The sequence below is a fragment of the Capsicum annuum genome, unplaced genomic scaffold (assembly GCF_002878395.1).
Source record: "Capsicum annuum cultivar UCD-10X-F1 unplaced genomic scaffold, UCD10Xv1.1 ctg3878, whole genome shotgun sequence".
NCBI classification, from domain to species: domain Eukaryota; kingdom Viridiplantae; phylum Streptophyta; class Magnoliopsida; order Solanales; family Solanaceae; genus Capsicum; species Capsicum annuum.
Window position 1 is genome coordinate 18,959 of NW_025845946.1, and position 20,416 is coordinate 39,374.

A 20,416-nucleotide genomic window follows, 5' to 3' on the forward strand; every position below is an offset into this window, starting at 1 on the left:
TGGGGAAGTGATTCTGCATATTTTTTTATGCTGATCTTAGTGGGGATGTGGACTCAAGCATGAGCACTTCCGGATACATTTACACCATAGGTGGTACAACAGTGCGTTGGATGTCCAGGCTTCAGAAGTGCGTTATTCTTTCATCTATTAAGGCTGAGTATGTGGCAATAGCTGAAGCTGGAAAGGAGATGATATGACTATTAGATTATCTGGAAGAACTGGGTAAGAAGCAACTTAAGAAGATTCTTTACACAGATGGCCAGAGTGCCATACAGTTGGTGAAGAACCCGGTCTATCATTCGAAGACGAAGCACATTAGAAGATGATACCATTTCACTCGCAGGGTAGTGGAAGAAGGTGATATGTGTTTGGAAAAGATAGAGGGTGCAAAGAATCCAGCAGACATATTGACAAAAAGTGTTGATGTTGGTAAACTAAGGTTGTGCAAAACCTTAGTTGGTTTTCTGTAGTTGTGTCTACAGATGTTGCGGTGTGGTGAACATATTGATGATGGAGGAATATTTTTTGTTTTTCTGAGAATGTAATTCTTGGATGACAGAATCAGTCTCCAAGTGGGAAATTGTTAGATTGTGGAGCCTGATTAAGATGTGACGTACTGTTATATATTAATGTTCACGCCGTGGAGGTTACCTACGGGTGTTACCACGAAATTAATTCTCTCTCCTAAAGAACTCTCTCTCTAGTTTTCTTCATCCTCTCCATAGATTTAGTGTGTGTGAACTGCTAATCGATCCTAACATAAACCTATTTGGTCCGATTTATCATGACTGATTTGGGCGTATATGCAGAAATATTTTTCATTATTTTAGCGGATCTTCCAAAAAAACGACTTTATATCAAATAAAGTATATACTTCGACTTTCTTGTGCTAGAACTTTAGCTCGGAAACACAAAAGTGCGTCATATATAATATGTATGAATGCACTGCACTCCGCCTCATGATTTATCCTTTTATGGCGATACTTTAATCACTTAACAATAAGATGTAAGTGCCCAACTCACTAAAATGCTATTGTCCGCTCTAGGTCTAGATCAACACGACTTTAAAACACGTCACTAGAGTGAAAAGCATGTTTACTTATATGCGCAACATCTCTTGTATTTTGTCGATGTGAGACTCCTTTTGAGGTGTTGCATAATATTTTCCCGATAACCTTTAAAAGGTGGCTACATTTGCCGCGACAAGTTTAATTAGTGGGTGACTTGATTATTTATCCGCTGCTACAAAGTCGCCACCAAAGATATCTTTTGTGGCAGTTTTTTTGCAGTCGCCAAGAGTTTTAGTCCCCGGATTTTTCTGAGTGACCCTTGGTTCGCCACCAAAAGTCTTTATCCTATGTATACCACATTCAATTTGGAATAAAAATAATACAAAGAATACCATATAAGCAACTATATATTGTGGAATTGATAATAGGTTACCAAACACAGGAAAAAAATGATTCAAATTTTTGTACCAATTATTACATTTCTTAATACATCATAGTGACGACTTTAATTTATTCGCATGGGTGGATCTAGGGTGGTGGAAGCGACCTTTTGGAAATTCACTAACTTTCTCACATGTAGATTCTGTATTTTTATTGGGAAATCTATCAAATGTATAAGAAATATTTATATTATCAGAAACTGTCACGACCCGAACCGATCGAGGTCCTGATCGCGACGGGCATCCCGAACCATGAAGACCCGAGAGACCCTTACTTTGTATTCATAAACATAACTCATCTATTATATGTAATAATGCAGTAGCAAACTGGAAACATGGTACAATGTGGGACAAAAGTCCATGAGAAAACCCAAATTCATCTACAACCAGTCCACGAAGTCTCTACTGGAAACAACATTCTGTCTAAAATCAGGACAAGGCACTTGGTCGGACCATAAACTAAAATCAAAAGAAAACCAACACATGTGAAAACATGCCTTCCGAAATAAGGGAGACTCACCAGCTTTGAACTCTGATAACAATCTACTGTTTAGCGGGATCACGAGACTAGACCTCAGAACCTCAAATATAGGGGGTCAATACACAAGGTACTGGTACGAAGAGCAATCCAAAATAACATAGTTTTTATACAACATATGTGAGAGCATTTCCTAAAACGATTTAGCATAAGGTAAGTGAAAACACATGGGCATAGTTTGATAAACTTCAAAATATTTTTCTTGCATTCATGACTAAATTCGTTATTGTACTGTTGAGCTAGATGATACACCCTATAAGTTCACAATTTCACGGGCTATATGGAGCCCACCCTTGACTCGGCGTCCAAGCCCCCAATCCAAGTTAACCGCTAGGATTGGAGTATCAGTAGGGGGGGGGGGAGCAGGGTGTCAAAATTCTCAGATCAAATCAACATGTCATGGTTCAACACGAGATTACAAAGCAGGGCTCCTAACCATAGTCTCAAATTGGGACGACATAATACAAGGCACACAAGATCACTAAGCAGTGTACCAAAATCCAATGTCGGAAAATCACGATTTCCAGCATAGAGTCTTTCGACTCGTACTTTCTTCAGGTAACCATCTAACTCTCTTTAAGCTCAGTTTTAGCCTCTTAAAATAAAACATGCATCATTCTTACAAATAATTCTTTTATCATTCTATTAAGCGCATATCACAACAGGGTATCGTTATACCCAGACTTGCAAGTCATTCATATCATATCAATTCCACGACCCTTCTTATTCAAAACAGGCAAATGACCACCAAAAGTTTATCAAATCTCATAAGGGTTCTTATTATCAAAATCATATGAAACTCATGCAAACCCATTCTCTTTGCAAGACATTAATAAGTGGTGGTCATTCCATTATTCAACACATGCATAATGGTTAAGGAAACATTTAAGACTCAAGAAGTGGTCATTATTCATAAACAAGCTCCTACATTAGTTAAATATAAATCTCATGATCAACATGGGGCTCTTAAGTCATGCTCTCAAGATAATTCATAATCCAGATCATGTAAAGTCCATAAATTTAATCAAGGGGAGTGGAATTTCACAATTCACATTCATAAATCATCTTTCAAATTCAAATCACATATGCACGAGGTTATAAATCAAACTTATGAAAAAACCACATAACAATTACATACATAATTTCATCAAATTAGTTTCACAATGCATGCTCTTAAAACAATTTACCAAAACTCATAGCATATACATGCATATTTATCTTTGAAGCTTGTAGAAATTGAAAAACCTATGCCCATGAGAGTTAGGATAGCCCCACGTACCTTAAAGACGAAGAAATCGCGAATAAATTGACCCTTTAAGCTTGAATGTTCAAACCCTAGGTTGTTTTCCCCTCTTGTACGTAAGGAAGATGAACTAGAAATTTGTGGGTGTTAAAACGTAATTAGAGACCTTAATCTCGTATATACTGATTTAGAAATGGATATGGGATGTGAAAGGACCTTTTTGCCCTTAAAATAACTCAAAAATGGAGCCCCTACGCCACTAGGCATTGGCCATGCTGCGCACAGCCCATGGCCTAGCCATTACGTGGGCGGCGCCTAGCTCATGGCCTAGCCCAAAGTGGGCGGTGCCTGACTCATGGCCTAGTTCACAGGTGGGCGGTGCCTAGCCTTTCCAGTGGCGGTAGGCAATGGCAATGCGATACATGACCATCGCATAGGTCCCATTTGGCGAGCACACAATTAGTTTTGAGGTGCTGAAACACCCCCAACACCTCCAACAACGTCTACACATGGTCTACCATCACTACGGGGATCCTAAAGGTCATTTTAGACGTATTAAAAGAGCGTTACAACTACGGGGTGTTACAGGAACCCAATAATTAAGTAGTCATTGTATGGTAAAATAGTTTGAGCAAGCATAGGCCATCTTAGGTTAGGTAAATTAGAGTTGGCCCATGAACACGACGTTCGGGGAACAAATGTTGACATGATACGAGACTACTAGCGATGGTGACCATGCACGAAAGGACAGATAAGGAATCAGCGTGTCAGACCATTCAGGTACGCAGACGATCCTCGACAGGTCCACGTCAGATACACGATATTCGGCTGGCAACCCTAAACGGTTCGTCAGCGAGTTGCGCTTGGTCGTTGTCTACGGTACTGCAGGGCTGAAGCGGCAGTCTCCTATTGGTCAAAAATAGTCCTTGTACCCAATAAATAGGCCACCCCTCCCCATTGTAACGACATTAGATTTTACTCATCTCTATCCACAAGCAATAAAATTTCTTTAGCTTTTGCCTTTGCTTATTGTGCTTGCTGTTTAAGTTCATATCAATTTCGGTCGAGGCCGACTCGTGTCTAAGGAGCATCGCTCTGTACCATCGTTCCAGATTTGTTTTTAAACTTTATTTTGCTTGTACAACCAAACCTCTCTATAGTGGCAGCGTTTATTCAAAAATTTCATGGCTGCTTGTACAACTGACATTTGACGTTCAGATTTTATATAACTGTTATTCATTCATAACTAAAAAGAGCATGAATATAAAAAAAGACAAACATTAATTGCTTTTTCCTTGTAAAGTTATGAAATAACTAATGTATATCATTTAAATACATTTTTTCCCTTTAAATTAGATATTGGTACTTTAAATTTATTGTGTGCATGACATGAATAATGATCACCATAAATATTTTAGCATTTCATTTTGTACATGATATATTTCTTACATATGCTATTATATAGAGGTAATTTTACAAAGAGTGTAACGCTATAATAAACGTTGTTGCTGGTATAACCATTATAGCGAAGTAACATATAACCTGAAAAATCGATTTCGCCGCTATAACGAAATGACGTTTATAAAGATCTGACTGTAAATTGAATTACTTATGTTATCTATTTGATATTTTAACTTTGGCTACTAACTCAAAGCTAAGCTGCAATTCGTGTTCTTGATCCACCTACAATTGTCCCATATCGACGATGAACATTCATTTGGTCCAACGCTGTTTTATTAATGTATAGCGTGACCTTTATTAATACATGACTAAAATATAGCACCCAAACACTATTTTATTAATGTATAGTTTAATATGAATATTCTTTTAAGAATAATATTAATATCAATGTTCAGTAATCAACTTCTGGCACTATTTAGCACACCACACGAGGTGAAAGGAGCATATATAATTACTATCATTTGATTTGTACTCTTTTAATTCACATAATGACAAACAGCAGACATTTAGGACTATATTTGTTTAAAATTCTAGGTTTGAACAAAATTATTTTCTAATTAAAAAGTGTTCAAACATGGACTACTGAGCTTCCAAATTAGTAAAATAAAATATTCACTGGGTTTGCCAAATGACCCACCACCACCACAAAAGGTTAAAGCTTGGGTAGATGGCTTTGATTTTTAAAAAAGGGATCAAATAATACATGTATTATTACATACTATATGTTTATTATTATAGATTCACTATGCAAAATGTAATGTAATGTACCTATGGAGGAACCAAAATATGTACCAACCAAACACTATTTTATTGTTGTATAATTTAACTATACATTAAACCAAATGGCCCTTGGAGTACATGTACATCCAATGGTTGGCCAAATTTATAGTGAGTAAATATAGAGTTGTTCAATACTTAAATTTATCCACTCATTACTAAGCTAGAAACTTTAACTTGACATGGACAAATTGTTAGAGTTGTGAACCAAATTTCGTTGATCCGATCTTGAAAGTGTATGGACTTTTATGTTTTTGGGCGTAGGACCTATTTGTATTCACGGATTATATAAGTGCGATTTAGTGGGCTGTTTCGGGTTATTCTCATATACACGAAATTGAGACTATTGGCTCCAACATTGTATTATTCTTCCTTCATTATAGTGAAACCTCCTTTGCCTTTGCTCATGATTTTTCTTGCAAGGATTTCCACGTAAATCTATGTATTCATGTTTTTCCTTTTGCTCGTGGTTTGCTTATTTTGTTCGATTCATAACACATACATTTGTGGATATCTCGCGCTGACATGACAAACAATTTATTTTTTTTATAATTGCATGACTTAAACTTTGGTTAATCAAGCTACCCACTTTAACTTATTAACATAATCATGTGTTTCAAGAATCTATCACGCTAACATGACAAACAATTTATCTTTCAATAATTACATGTTCTTTCAAAATTCCTTTTTATCATTAGACTTTGGTTAATCAAGCTAGACACTTTAACTTATTAACATAAACATCTGTTTCAAGAATCTATCACACTGACATGACGAACAATTTATCTTTCAATAATTCCATAACATGTTCTTTCCAATTTTTTCTTTTAATCATTGAACTTTGGTTAATCAAGCTAGACACTTTAACTTATTGAAATAGACATGTAATTCGAGAATCTCTCACTCTGACATGACAAACAATTTATCTTTCAATAATTTCATGCCATTTTCTTTCAAAATAATTTTTTTTTTTTATCATTTAACCTAGGTTAACCAATATATTATCACTTTTATTGAATATAACTCAACTGAATTCACATGGTGACTAGTTGTCTATATATAGGTTAAAAGTTGAATTATTTGATTCCCATCCATATGTAGTTAATATACTCCCTCCGTTTAAAACAGAATGAACTACTTTCTTTTTTAGTCCGTTTAAAAAAAAATGATCCTTTTTTCTTTTTTTACAATACTTTAATTTCAACTTTCCACATGACATGTTTAGGACCACAAGATTAAAGGACATTTTGGTACATTTGACACAACTTTAATTTAAGGCCACAAGATTCAAAAGTCTTCTTTATTTTCTTAAACTTTGTACCAAGTCAAAGTAGATCATTCTTTTTTAAACGGAGGGAGTAATAAAATTTGGTAGTAATTGACAAAAAAAAAAATATTATTTGGTGATGTTGGTGTCATAGAAACCATCGCTCTGACTATATTGACATTTGCTGCAGGGGGGTTAGCATACCAAGATTGAACAATAAAATAGTTGTGCCAATAATAAAATTGGGAGTAGAATATTGCTTAAGATTCCCAAAACTAAAATATGCTTATTTTATTGAAAAGAAAAAAATTTATGTAGTAATTAATTAGCGAAGATGTAAGTTGTTATTTAGAATAATTGATAGGATGGGACTATAATTAATTCACAGATAACAGAAAGTAATTTCCCTCATTGATAGTGGAACTAGTACCAACTGCTATATACAGGAATCAGGTTCCTATAATGATAAGTAAAAACAATAACACGGCGGGATTTATAGTGGAAAACCTCCTTGTTCAAGAGAGTAAACGTCATGACCTACAACGTGATTTAAAGTCCACTAACTTCAACGAGTGGTTTCAGATTATAACTCTATAACTGTCACAATCCAAGTTTTCAGGTCATGATGGCGCCTACCATAACTCACCAGTAGGCAAACCAACCTGTAGTCCGTAATGGCTAGTAACAAACTACTCAATAAAATAAGGAAAAGAAAGCGGAATATATGAAATAAAGATTAATACATAGATGAATCTCAAAACCTGGTAGTATCAGAACAAGAGCTTCTAAACATAATAAGAGTACAAAAGTGATATATCAAGGAGAAATACACTGATTCAACATACCTCTGAATACTACTTAGAGGCTAGTCTAATACATAGGAGAGAGATAAGTAATACTTCGAACGTCAGGAGCTCACTCTAAGTCTCCGAATCAGGACAACTCCGCACAATGCACACATCAACGGTGATAACTCGTACTATGATCTGCAGGCTGTAGAGGTGTAGTATGAGTAACAAACGAATGGTACTTAGTAGGCACCTACCAACTGAGCTCCAAAGATAAAGTAGATATATACAACATATAAGCAGAATGGAAACGACAACCAAGAGTCCATAAATCATGTAATAAGTCAATGAGAATAACAAGGGACAACTATCCTATTCATGTCCAAGAGTCTAACATAATAAGACTAAGGAAGTATCTAGGTGAACTATCCTATTCTAGCTACATTCAATATATACCAATGCTATACCATATATCCCAGGTCAAGATACAAATAAAGAGCGAAAGAAAGATATATTGTACTATACAAGGCTAAGAAACGACTATACAATATGACAACAAAGGAAGGGATATCCGATTACCTTGGCTTCATATATATATATATATATATATAATACATACAAACAGGAGGTCATCTCAAACATAACCTAGATCATCATGTTCTCATTTTAAGACCTCATTATAATACTATCATGATTTAAATATTACTCCCTTCGTCCCAAATTATGTGTCACCATTTGACCGGACACGATATTTAAGAAATAAGTATTGACTTTGTTAAAGTTACAAAATTACCCTTCTTAAAGAAAAGAGTAATAATATTTAAAATCAAGTGGGACAATTTTTAATTGAAAAGACAAATAAAAAAAGGAGTAATAGTATTTAAAATCAAGTGGGACCACTAAGGGTAAAATTGTAATTGTGTCTTTAAAAATTTACGAAATAAGGAAAGGCGACATTCTTTTTGGGATGGACCAAAAAGAAAATGACGATACATAATTTGGGACGGAGGGAGTATCATACTTGGGGATTCTAATCCACATGACTAGACATGAAATACTCATGCATAATGATGCAATATAAGATAGGAGAAGCAAAAGACATACCTCAAATCTCGATACTGGATCAATGGCCAATCTGTCATAGCTAGCCATAATAATGATCATAAAAATGATAATAACAATATCAATAACAACGTTAATAACCGACTACTCCGGACAACCAAACCTAGACGAGCCTATGCATACCCCCACCGCCTCAGGATCAGAAAGTTCAATCAACATACAATAACACAAGACATATCCTTCATCCATATCTATGCAACCTTCCCATACCGACTGATAAATATAGGTGCATACTGGTGATAGGCGATGTACATATAGGAATGAATGCAAAGTATACCATCAATATCATCTCAATAGTATCCTCCGAACTTGAATCGGGTATCAATATCATCACAATATCCTCCGACCTTGTCAGACATCAATATCATCTCAATAGTATTCTCTGAACTCGAACCAGATATCAATATCATCACAATATCCTCCAGCCTTGTTGGGTACCAAAATCATCTCAATAATATTCTCCGGACTCAAAACGGGTATCAATATCATCATAAATCCTCCGATCTTTCCGGTATCAATATGTCATCACAATATCTTCGAACTTTTTGGGTATCAATATATCATCGTAACTATCAACACATAAATATTGGCATATAATAGGAATACAGAAGCAAGCCGATATACTCATAATCGTAATCATAATATCGCAAAGTTAACTATCTTATCAGTATATTCTATCTGCTCATTATTAAATAGCCACGACTCATTATTATACCTCTAGTTTACTAGTCATCACATGATCTCTAGTTATCAATCTAACCGATTCTCCACATAATCATTAATCATGGAATAACAACTAACCATTAATCAATAATTAGCCAAACCTAATGTCTAGTCAAGGTTCACCATTAAACCATAATTGTCATCTATTCACTATTCATCATTTATAAACTAAACATCTTTTATTAACTAACACCAATCAATATCTAATACTGTTTACCAACTAATCCTCACTATTAACTAGTTCTCGTTATTAGCTAGTCAGCATCAGTAACTAGGGATCATTATTAACCATGCATCATTATCACTAGAATCCCTTAACACCTAGCAATGTTAACCACATTATCCTCACTTAACAACTAATTAGAATTATAACTTGTTATCAATAGCCACATATCACTACCATCAATAAATCCAACTTCATAGCCACGTATCAACCCTAGTCGTTAGCTACCATATTACTAAGCAAGACTCATTACATAATGTATTTAGAATTCTAAGCATCAAGAACTATAGTAACCTAATAGACAACTAGTTACCACGTAGATTATACCATAATTAGGAAGAACAATCATAAGATCGCATTCGGCTAGAATCACATCAATAACCGATATAATAATCATGAATGTATCGAATCTATACATGCCATCACTAGTATTCAATCCGTGAAATCATAAGCGTCATACCACACCTTCCTCCGTTCCCATACCAGAGAGATGTGTATACACACACACACATATACATATATTCATCAACTGTAGTCGCATCCTCAACAAGGACAAACACTTTTCGAATGTCCAATCGATATCATCTATTGACCCTTGGCCTAATAATATGTTCAAAATAATCACAATATTATCATCACGGCCTTCGGCCCATATACATATCCGGAACTCATCTCTATAATCATATTTATAAGCCGTAGTATATCTATAATCATCTCACATATAGGAGGCCTCTCACATCTAGGAGGCATAATATCAACAAGCATATCAACTCTATTAGATATCTCATATCTATAGGTTATACATCATGACCAAGAGGAAAATTATCTGTAATACCCAGTATGTTTCCAAGCTAGAAAATGAATCAGTTCTCCTAATTATGAAACCTCATATCCTGTGATTCATATTTGAGTACATGATTTACAATAAGTATCCTAGAGATAAGATATCTTATGATGTGTTAAGCATGCTCATATGAGCCACTCAGAGTAAGGCAAGCTAATAGCTTTTGTATCCATCAAGTTTTAGTGTGTGATTCTGCAAGAGTAACCTTTGAACGAGCATAACTTGATTTATATGTGACATTTTTTAGCAGATTTAGACCCATAAAATTGTAGAGAATCGAATTAGCTTTCCAACGATTCTAATTTTATAAAAATTCGACACCCGAGCAAGAAGTTATGGCCCTGCAAAGTAGGAGTGCGACGCATAAACAATCGCACATGGCTACTGGAACAAGTGTGCGACAGGTTGTGCGGCGCACACCCTCAAGTGTGCGATAGCATGTGTGACGCACACCTTAGCTTATGAGATAGGATGTGCGGCGCACACTTATGATTTCAGCCACGAAAAACACTTAGTTTTTGAGTTATTTTGTGGATAATTAAGTCTTTTAACACTCTTTACACGTCCCAATACTTACCCTCACGAAATTTATAGCTTCTAATCACATTACAACCCTATTAACATCTTAAGTTCATTATCCAAGAGCACAAGAAGGAGAAAAACTACCAGGGTTGCATAATCAAGCTTGAAGGTCCAATCTTTCAACAATTTCATCGCCATTAAGGTATGCATAGTGTTCATCCACGGATTCCTTTTGTTCGTGGAGTTCAAGAATCAATATTTGATAACAAAATCATGAATGTTTTGTGGTGATATGGTTTTATTCATGTTGTTGTTTGTGGTTTGTGTTATAGAGTGGGAAGTTGATGAACTTTCAGGAAGATTGTGATCATATAGTTGGAACCCATGAATTTGGGTGGATTAAAGTGGTGTAAGTTTGTGAATACACCTATGCCTTAAAGAGTGCATGTAAGGTGTTTGATAAAATACCTAAGAGACTATAAATCATACATTATAGCTAAATTATGACTAAGTGGAGGATTCATGATAGGCCTCTATAATTCAATGTCATACATGTTGATAGTGTCTTGTGAACACTCTTGGATTACTCATGAACTAATCTTATGGAATTATGTTATGCTTACTTGCAAAACCCACTCATGTACAAGATGTAGAATACCATGAAATTCCCCAAGTAATGATATCATGTATTGTGGTTGTAATATGTAATGAGCATGATATTGAAAGCTATGCAAGTATATACATGTTGTATGAAATTCCCTTCCATGAAATAGATTGTTGAGAACCATGCTTAGTATGAAATCCCTTATTTATGATATTGTGGATTATGGACTCTATTCTTATGATCAAGTCAGTCATGTGTGTTAGTTTCCTTCCATCGAGTCCTGGGGGTACTTGTACTCAAAAAATATAGTTGTGTGCCTAGAGCCATGTCATGTTTTCATCATACTCTCAGTCAAGCCATGATCTATAGAAATCAGTCAGTCATGTGACTCAGGAAAACTCAGTAATCTCAGTAGTTCAATATTCTCAGTAATCTTAGTGCTCAGTAACCTCAGCAATCACAATAAATCTCAGTAACTTCAATACTCTTAATCAGTCCTCAGAACCCAGTAAACTCAGTTTTAGCTCCGCTAAACAATACCACTAGTATCAGTTCAATCAATCAGTATCAGTTCAGCAAATCAGTTCAGTTAAGTTATTTAGTTCAGCCCAGTTATTCAGTTCAGTGTCTTTCAGATGGGAGTAGGATTCAGCACCGAGCGAACCTAGGGATGGGGGCTCACCCGCTAGAATAGGACTGAGATCCCTAGAAGCAATCCCTAAGTTCCAGAACTACGTTACCAATATAGGTATGATATGTCACCCATTAGATAGGACTGACATACTCAGGGGTCACCCGTTAGCACATTTATATGTATAGGAATGATCCCAGGAGTCACTCGCTAGATTAGGACTGACTCCACAACAGATGTCTTTACTGGTGGCGCGATACTGACACCCTTCCAGTCAGGGCAGAGATTTGACCCCAGTCAGCTTAGCTTGGGGTATGTCAGTTAGATGAACATATCCCACAGTTTCAGTTACAGAATCAGGGCTTTCAGACACAGTCAACTCAGCTTAGTAGTACAGATTTAGTACTGTTAGATACAGTCAATGCTTATCATTATAAATAGACTTCAAGATCACCCATTAGCTAGGACTGATCTCAATTATGATTAATCAGTATCAGAATCAGTAGATTTAAAGATCACTCGCTAGATAGGACTGATCTCAGACTAAGTCAAATCATCCTTATTATCAGTATATTCATGATCACCCACTAGATAGGACTGATCTTAGATTTAGTTACTCCAAGTAGAACAAAACTCAGATAGTTCCATCAGAACTTAGACTGTCAGATACAGTCTCTCAGTATCGATTATATCGATTAGTCTGATCATTACAGTTATATCAGCTATATCAGTTGTCATAGCTCACGTTACCAGTATTCAGTTTCAGGACTGTTAGACACAGTCATTCAAACCAGTTCTTCATATTTTGAACTGTCAGAAATAGTCAATAATCTATTCAGTACCTCAGTAACAGTAAAGTCATATCGTCAGCATTTAGACTCAGTAGTCAGCATCATCACGAGTTCAGTTATAGTTTTTTATGCATGTATGTATTCTCATGTTCATATTAGTTAGCATTGTTCATGCATATAACCCTTTGCATTTAGCCTACCTCACTCGTATACTCAGTACATTCAGACGTACTGACGTATTTGCGCTATGGTGCTTTCTTTTATGTTACACCATAGGTTCAGAGGCATGAGATCCAGATCAGCAGTAGCATTCCATTGTTCAGAGTTTACAGTGAGTCCTTCTCATTTAAGGACGATATGATTATTGCTATATTTACTATTCAGTTGCTAGATGGAGTTAGTTGGAGACATGTTCCTTCAACTCCTTATTCAGTTCAGTTAGAGGCTTTCAGACTAGATGTTAGATTAGATATTCAGATCTCATTATTTTCAGTATTTATGACTTGTTTTGATATTGTTATACCTTTTTCAGATATTTTGTTATCAGACGTTTATTCAGTTCGAACCTTATGGCCTTTCATGTTCATGTTTCCGCATTTTATGTATATTATGTAGTATACAGGTACAGATATCAGTCATGGGTTAGCTTGTGGTCCTTCGGGGTCATGAGCACCGTGTAGCATTTCGGTTCAGAAAATCAGGGTGTTACATTATCTCTATAAGCTCAATAATCATAACTAAGAGGAAAATCACCTCTACGGGCCAAATATCATAACTAAGAGGAAAATATATCTCTACGGGTCAAATATCATAACTAAGAGAAAAATGAATCTCTATGAGCCAAATATCATAACTAAGAGAAAAATGCATCTCTATAGGCCAAATATCATAATAAAGAGGAAAATGCATCTCTATGGGCCAAGTATCATAACTAAGACGAAAATGCATATCTATGGGCCAAATATCATAACTAAGAGGAAAATAAAATCTCTATGGGCCAAGTATCAAGTCTTAAGAGGAAATAACATCTCTATGGGCCAAGTATCAAGTCTAACAGAAAATAGCATCTCTATGGACCCATTTTATCACATCATTTCTATAAGAAACAACATAGCTATAACTCATAAGTCACAATCCGAGAAACATCATTACAATTTATCAATTCACCAAGTAAATCTCATAAATAAGGTTTATTAGTCTCAACTACGCCTACTATCCGCAACTAAGCCCATAAGGGCTAACACAAATCTAGCTCTAAGTGGGCCGGGCAATCCCACTTCTAAACCTCAATTTCCTTAATTAGGTACACTATGCCCCAAACTAGGCTAAGATATGATACCAAACGGTATCTACAACACCAAAACAGTCCGCAAACCATCAACAACAACACCCCTAAACTCGCAACAACAAAACAATAAGACGTCATTAGAATCAAACATAAATGGAAAACAATAAAAAGATAGGTAACTTGACATAAGGAGAATACGAAATGTAGCAACTAAAGAGTGTATCAAACTCTAAAACCTCTACAAATCACATTAACAAGAACCAAGTTCTTACGCGAACACAAGAGAAACTTGGTTCACTCAAGTACTCACGTTTCTAGCCGTTTCACAACACAAGTAGAATCTTTCACTTGTGATGTTTAAATGTTTGGTGGTATACTTTCTTATTGAGAGGAAAATGATGTTCAATATTACAAATGATTCAAGAATAAGATAACTAAGCAAATAAGACTAAGTGGTTCCTACTTATAGTCTATTACAAAAGAGATGAGAAATGACACATTTACCCTTAATTAAGGGGCGGGTTTGGAGTGTATAAATGGGGTTGCCTTGTAGTGTTTTTAAGACACTCAAGGAATGTCTTCACACTTTAATACATACACTCCCTTGGACGAACTTAAGACATGCTCAGACACATCCATCTTCATGAATGTACCTTGAAGACATTGACCTTGGCTCCTAGGGAATGGTCTTGAGATCTTGATACCCATTTGCCACTCTTTTGCAAAGGCCTTCACACTCTTCCCTATTCTTGGATATGGTTCAAGTATGGCTTCTTGTGCTTGTACCCTCTTTGCACTCATATCACTTGTAATTCTTGTGTTCTTTACGCTTGTATCAAGATATCTAGTTTAACTTCGAGATGTCAAGTAAGCTAGATACAAGCCTAAGATAGGAACTTCAACTAGAAATAAGGGCACTTAATTCAATTCAATCCAAATTACGATTCCGAGAATACCATACTAGATCAATAAGATCAAATATACTAATCATGCTTTCAACACTAAAACCCCATCCATAATCTAGCAATGTATCAAATCCAAGATACAATTCAATCTAAACTAGGGAGAAGGCAATAGGAGTCCACAAGATTATAAACATACTATCTTATGGGTCCAAGATCATCATCTAATTTCCCAAAACATCAATAATCAACGCTAAGCTATCTTGCTCATACTCAACCCTAACATTCATATCCACACTCAATACATATCATACATCATCTATGAAGGAAAGTGGACAGGAGCCTACCTCAAGGCTAAACCGCAAAATTACACTTGAAGCACCACATACTCGTCTTCACTTCACAATGCCCAAAATGTCATCACAATATCAAAAATATAATCTACTCATCAATACGAGTCTAACGATACCCATATTGCACTATTGTGCTTCGGGTCTAAAAACGACACAAAAAACCCCAAGTGAGTCCCACGTACGAAAATCATGTTTCCGAGGTCCACCCAATGCTCATACATCACCAAGGAATCATAAACCTCAATCAATGAATGAAAACAAACTAAATTTAGTGCTAAATTAAGACCTAAGATAAATTGGGATTTTGCGTCAAGAACTAAAAAATTCACCAATAAAGTGATGAAATCTTACATTAATATGGATGATAATCATGATAAAAGATGTTTACCAAGCTCCCTAGACACCCACAAGACTCAATTTTGAGTTATCATAGGTTTTAGGATCTCAAAGGTAAATAAAGAATCCCCAAATTCGCGACCTTGGGGTCTATTTATAGACCCCTTCGGCGAAGAGACGCGTACCCTGTGACAGCAAAGTCAAAAACTTGTTTCTGATCCTCGGAACTCATCCAGAACCCAAAATATATGATCCAATAGTAAAATTTGAGTGTAAACCACAATTCAAATCCATATGATCAAAACTTCCATACAAGGTCATTTCGGCAAAAAGTGGGGCCCTCCCCTATAGTTTCGATTTTGCAACTTTCCGACTAATAGGTCGTAATGAGCTCGGGTGCATTGAAACCCGAACCAAAGGTCTAACTAGACTAAAATCAATATTTTGGATCTGCTGGCACAGTCAAATTTTGCGTCCGAGATTGTTTCACTGAAGTTTTCGTCCGATGGTCAGGGAATTGACTCTAAAAATCAAATGAGCTTCTTGGTAATCGAGCCATTGGTCCCAGAAAGTTATAATTGACTTGGGGCAGCTACGGAGAAGCTCAAAGGGTGGAAATAATCATAAATATGAAAAATGACCTGAAGGGTCATTACAATAATCTAAGGAACTAAATCAACTCAACAGTGAACTCTAACTGTTCTAACAACTCATCAAGAAGATAAAATTTCTTCTTATAACAATTCTCACAAACTCACAATCACAGTGCAACAATAGGAATAGTTACAACTCAATAACACTCATATCACAGACTCGATGACAACCTTTAACCACAAAACAACTCATCAGTTTACTCCAACTGATAAACTCAACAAAGACTACTATATACATCTAGACACATAGCTTCTCTCACTCAATCAAAAAAAACTTCAATATTCGATAGTACAAACTCGAACACACCTAACAACTCGTGGACCAGGTTCCACTGTTGCTGTGAGCCTGTGACAAGTCGTGCAGTTTTGCTCCAATGGTTCGCTCTCAGGATGATTAATTTCACGAGTATGCAATTGGTGTGCATCTCAATGATCTTCATTCCATATATATTCTGGAGTTTTCTCATGTCCTAGAATATCATGGACTAGGATTTTTACTTCAAATAGAATTTTGTTTCCGATGACGAAATATGTGATTGATAGAATACACAAAAGGAATTAATGTAACAACTCGACCCCTCCATTTGAGTAATATTAGTGCTTTAGTTATGTTTAGAATGTGTTTATATGTTAATACAACTGTTTATGCCTTGTTGGTATAGTCTGGGTTAAGTCAGGAGGGAATGGGATCGAGACTACCTAATGCATGAACCTTGCGTGTTTGTGACAAGTTGAAACTTGAACCTCTAGTGCAGGAAAAACTTCTTATTCTTGGCGTTCTTCTGTAGTCGCCCGGTGGTGTACCTAGATCAAGAGAAAGGTTGACTTGAGGAGTCTCGTAATCGTGAATGTTACGTTATGCACAGTATATATGTGCATGTTGTCATATATGTTTCAATGCGATTATTTGTGCATATACACAACTCAGTTGTGTAGATCACTCTATCAATTCAGCAGGGGGCACTACTGCCCTCGCCATTCTTGACAATGGATTTACATAAATTGGCTGTTACATGAAACAAACATTTTCATAGTTACTTAACAACACATTTACAATAATTTTAAAGTAACAATCCAAATACAATATTACGAAAACATACAATCCAAAATACTTATCACGACTTAGGCTGAAGATTTAGCCAATTCTAGGTAAGTATTTATTATGATTCCACTCCTACATTAGTGGTTTTTATACCAGAAAATACCCTGGCCTTGAGATCCTTCATCTTTCTCAATATAGATGCACTCAAATTCTCTCCATAATGCTTTGTAAAATGGAGTTTCATCAAATCGGTAGTATTCTCCAAGTAATGGCTTGATAGCCTTGGTTGCCTCCATTGCATGGTAATGTGGTATGGTTGAGAACATATGATGCAAAACATGTGTATCTGTAATATTGTGGAAGACCTTAGTTAGCACGCCATATTCTCTGTCTACCGTAGCTAGTGCCCCTCTTAGCCAATCCCACTCCGATGAATCATAATGTGGCAATGACAAGTGAGTGTGGTGTAACATAGTGATTATCACTATGAAACTATTCACTATTACGAGGGGCACCCCATAGATGCATATGAGCCAAGTTAGCCCTTGTGTCAGAGCAACGCGATACAATACATAAATAGTTGCAATCAAACCTGCATCTGAGATGTAGATTTGTAGTCTCTCACGGTCATTATAAATTGGGCTATATGGGTCATAATGACTTGCAAAACGATCATAAGGTTTGCCGGCTACATTGATGGCATAGTACAAAGGTAAGCCAGCAGTGATGGTGAAGGCAAGCATGAATAATCTTCCTAGTGGATTATTCATGTATAATTTGGTGTACCATCTTAGTTTGGTTTTAAGCTTAGGCACATGATTTTCATCATTCTCAAGAGAATTAGTGTTGGCATGGTGACGACGATGACTATATTTCCATGAGAAATATGGTGTTAAAAGTGCAGAGTGGAGGATAAAACCAACAGTATCATTTAGCCATTGGTAATCACTAAAGGACTGATGGCCACATTCATGGGCAATGACCCATAATCCGGTGCTAAAACAACCTTGAAGTATCCAGTAAATTGGCCATGCTAGATAACGATACGGGGTTGGAAGGACTTGGATGTAAGTGGCAGCAATGTAGTAAAAGATGTAGACAAGTATGAGATCCTGAACAAGATAGGAGGACGAGCGAATGAGAGATCGTTGAAAGCAGTGAGGAGGGATGGCCTTCTTGATATCACCAATACTAAAAGGGGGCTTTGAAATTGGCGCTCTTTGGAGAGGATTTTTCTTTCCTTCTGTTTTAGTTGTTGGAGCAGACATATTGCCACCGGCTCCCATTTTTGTTCTCCTGCCTCTTTAATCCTGAATCTGCAACAATTAAGTTTGTTATTCAAACATACAGAGTGTAGATATATATATTGTATAAAATAAATTTTCTCCCCTAACCAAATCAGAATGCCAACTTTAGTGGAAATACCTCAAAAGTTCAAAAGACACCTTCTTTTAGCCTTACCTAAAAGCTAGAGAGTTCTCTTCCTTATATAATATAGAGAACTGGAGGCCTGGCCTTACCTAGATGCTTTACTCTAAAAAAAAAAATTAATAATAATAACAATCCGGTATTCGGTACTTATTCGTTTGACTAGTCCAGATTTCCTCAGCAAAGGGCTCATTAAGGGAAAACGCTCCCTACTATCCATTTAACAAGGAGGCGCTCCTTATCAAGAATTTCTGCATTCTAATGTTCGAATTCAAGACTTCTGATTAAGCATGAGAGGTCTGGCCAACTTTTTTTTTTTTTTTTTTTTTTTATAATAGATTAATAATAACCATCTGCTATTCGGAATTTATTGGTCTGACTAGTCCTGATTCCCTCGGCAAAGGGCTTATCAAGGGAAAAATGCTCCCTACCATCAACTTAGCAAGGAATCGCTCCTTCTCGAGAATTTCTCCATTCTCATGTTCGAATCCGAGACCTCTCATTACATGAAAATATGTGATCTGTACCATTATTACCCTTTGGTAGTTGATTAACCAAAATTTATTCATTCAAAGATGGCAGACTTACATAATTTATTCGTTCAAAGATGGCAAACTTACATCTTAAAATAAATTAGTATATAGTACTAACAAACAAAAGAGGCCATATGTATTCTTAGTGACTCCATGTGATTTGGCTTCCATTTTTTCATTATTAAAACTTTGTCCATTCGTTTGATTATTAATATTCCCAAAAATTAATATTGTTTACTTAAAAACCTTGAAATACTTAGAGCAAACATCCTAATAATCCTTTTAACTACTTGCACTTGATTTATCAAACAGTCACAGGATCTCCAAGAAATTCTTCGATTTCTTCCTGATGATCAATCATCTGCTTGTCATGTTCCATGAATAGCCGGAACATTGAGAAATATCCATTAGACACTCATAAAAAGCATCTAACGAATTATGAGTTCAATCCATCTCAACTAATGGTAACTGTCACAGAAAGTTACCTTTTTTTTTTTTTATGTAACAGAAAAGTCACACTGTTATCATCATTTTACCTACAAAGTCACTCGATCAATTCAGTTGATATTTCTAATGAATTTTGTTAACGTGAATGTGTTACTTGTTCAACTTTATGATAGCTTATGTCTTTACTTGTACACATCTAAAGTTTGAGGGCATAAATGTCTGCTGAAGCCAAGTTAAAGCACATGTTTTTGTATTGCCCCTTTATTTTATATATATTTATATAAAAACAATTAGTATACTTCACCGAGCCTATATAACAATTGTCCGAATTCCAGCAGGTGAAACCACTAATTAACTCTTCAGTTTATGGTGCTAACGATTCTCATATTGATTTGTCAGCATATCCACTTTGAACTGCTTCACTTGAGTGGTTCCTTCATGGGTTGTTTG

General features: G+C 35.9%; 1 protein-coding gene across 1 annotated transcript; it reads right to left on the bottom strand.

Annotated features, from left to right (window-relative positions):
* Window positions 1-17,530: 17,530 nt before the first annotated feature.
* LOC107849596 (delta(12)-acyl-lipid-desaturase) lies at window positions 17,531-19,074 on the bottom strand. The gene is made up of 2 exons (XM_016694154.2): window positions 18,984-19,074; window positions 17,531-18,874 (listed from the first exon to the last, which is right to left on the bottom strand). Exon 2 carries the CDS (start codon window positions 18,842-18,844, stop codon window positions 17,696-17,698), a length of 1,149 nt encoding a protein of 382 aa, XP_016549640.1. The 5' UTR covers window positions 18,845-18,874; window positions 18,984-19,074; the 3' UTR covers window positions 17,531-17,695.
* Between the last annotated feature and the right edge of the window lie 1,342 nt (window positions 19,075-20,416).

What these genes read in the sequence shown, in the direction of transcription:
- LOC107849596 (XM_016694154.2), bottom strand. Translation starts at nt 18,844, where the DNA reads ATGGGAGCCGGTGGCAATATGTCTGCTCCAACAACTAAAACAGAAGGA.